At 55.1% G+C, this 1958-nt stretch overlaps 1 protein-coding gene across 1 annotated transcript; it reads left to right on the top strand.

Moving 5' to 3' along the window:
* Positions 1 to 86: 86 nt before the first annotated feature.
* On the top strand, positions 87 to 321 carry POSPLADRAFT_1063091 (hypothetical protein; the record flags this gene model as incomplete). Its single annotated transcript, XM_024481604.1, has 2 exons — positions 87 to 104; positions 166 to 321. The coding sequence occupies 2 exons, from the start codon at positions 87 to 89 to the stop codon at positions 319 to 321; spliced, it is 174 nt and encodes a 57-aa protein (XP_024332808.1).
* Positions 322 to 1958: the final 1637 nt, after the last annotated feature.

Raw genomic sequence — 1958 nt, 5'->3', positions numbered from 1 at the left:
GCCCCAGCGCACCGAGTCGCCCTAGCTCGCGTCCCCTGACGCAAGCCCGCGGTCAACGAGCTTGTCAGATCGCCTCCGTGATCGCGATGGCGACCGCGTCCCGCGTCCTGCTCGCTCGCGCGTCGGCAACGTCACCCTGCCGTGTGTACTGATGCTATCTCGCAGCCCAACAATCCCGTTTCCGTGTCTGCCTGCCACCCCGTCGGTGCAGGCACAACACGGCCCATGTCTCAGCCCATCGACCATGCCCGTCGTGCTAGCAACGATCGCTGGGGCACGCGCCTCGGCCAAGGAGCAGTCGTGTCGGCTGCAGCGCGCTAACGCGACGACCATGGTGCGTTCTTTCTCTGATTTGGACGCGCAAGGCGTGTGCCGAGAGCGCGCGCGGGCGACCTGTGACCGAGGCGACGCGCGACACGCGACGGCCGCGCGCGGACTTTGTGACTCACGACTCACGTTCCGGGAACACTGCTATGGTCCCTTGTCCCTGCAGCTGCGGCTTTATATATTGTTTCCTGAGAGTCTGCGGAGGCCGATGCCGCGCATCTTGTCAGACGAGTCTACGTGAACTTTGAGTCAATTGCTGTTACATGCGCAAAAAACAAATGCACTTGCAGCTACCGAACATGTTGCGACATAGCGAGTCATGACGACGGCTTAAAATAGTACAGTGCACTATTGAGCAGAATGTGTTGCGTTATGGCTATTTTTAGTTAATGATCTTCCTGACTGCGATGGGTGTCTAGCCCGACTGTACCTATTTGTAGTATCTCAACAACTTTATTTATTGCACTGCATGTCCTTCAGGCATTCTCGCACCTCGCATTCCGACTGCTTGCTTTGACCTACAGACTCATCTTCAAAGCAAATACACAAGTAAGTAAACTTTGTATATTTGCGCAACTTGGTATACATGGTAACAAAAACAGTATGGTCCGTGTTGATCTTGGCAGCAGTCAGTCAGCTCCGAGCTATGCAACATCCTTCACGCAAAAGCGTGGCATACTGCGCGCAGTCATACAGGATGCATTGCGTGAGTTGAATTGTATGTATTTCTGATACGGGGTTAGAGACTTACTCGATATGGGCACTGCAGGCAAAGTCACTGGGGATCCGAATGCGCGGATGCGCTGGACCCCGCAATCATATATCAATCACGTGTGGAACAAGTATTGGGTTGCCTTACAGGGATGGAGTCCACATGTCCCGTTCAAGAATCCCAGCAATCTTCCTGGTGGCACCCAAGTCTTCGACAACTTGATCTTCCGCTGCGAGCGTGGGATCTTACAATTTGTCAAGATACCCAAGCACGAGCGCTGCAACATCGACATGACAAAGGTTGTGCCTGGCGGAATTGTTGCCTGCAAACCATGGCCCGGTCGCCCGGATATCAAGCGTGCCCGGCATCGTCCGGTATCAAATCCGCACAATCTTCCCTTACGCAGACAGCGACCAGGCCCGATCACACCAGAGTATGTGTGGGAAAATACTGATGCCGAGATAAGAGATGATGGCACACTCGAGGACTGTCGCGACTTGAGGTCAAGCGACAGGGGAAGATCTGAAAGCTGGGGGCGTCCGACTAAATCTCACCGAAGCGATGGTGAGCAGCGCTCAAACCTAAGGCTAGGGACAAGATAGTATATTAGTTAGTTAAGTAAGAAAGGAACACAAAGGGGAGCTTACTGACCTAGGGACAAGAGGTCGAAACTGAGGTCCCTAGGGCAGCAGAGGCCGGCTTATATACATGGGGAGATTAGGGCAGGCTGTGCACGTTGGTCCGTGCGCAGCTGGTCTGTGCGCAGCATGCCGACGCGGCCCCGGGGGCCGGTGAGTCAGAACGGCTGTGTCAGCGGGGCCCGAGCTGTGCCGTGCGCTGCCGCCCCATCTAATCTAATCGTACAGTAGATAGCGACGCGTCCGATATCGGGCATGTAGTACAGAGGTCGCGGGTTCGA

The sequence above is a fragment of the Postia placenta genome (assembly GCF_002117355.1).
Source record: "Postia placenta MAD-698-R-SB12 unplaced genomic scaffold POSPLAscaffold_73, whole genome shotgun sequence".
Lineage (NCBI taxonomy): Eukaryota > Fungi > Basidiomycota > Agaricomycetes > Polyporales > Adustoporiaceae > Rhodonia > Rhodonia placenta.
The sequence above is the reverse complement of the archived record's forward strand: the minus strand, read 5'-3'. Positions and strand labels throughout refer to the sequence as shown.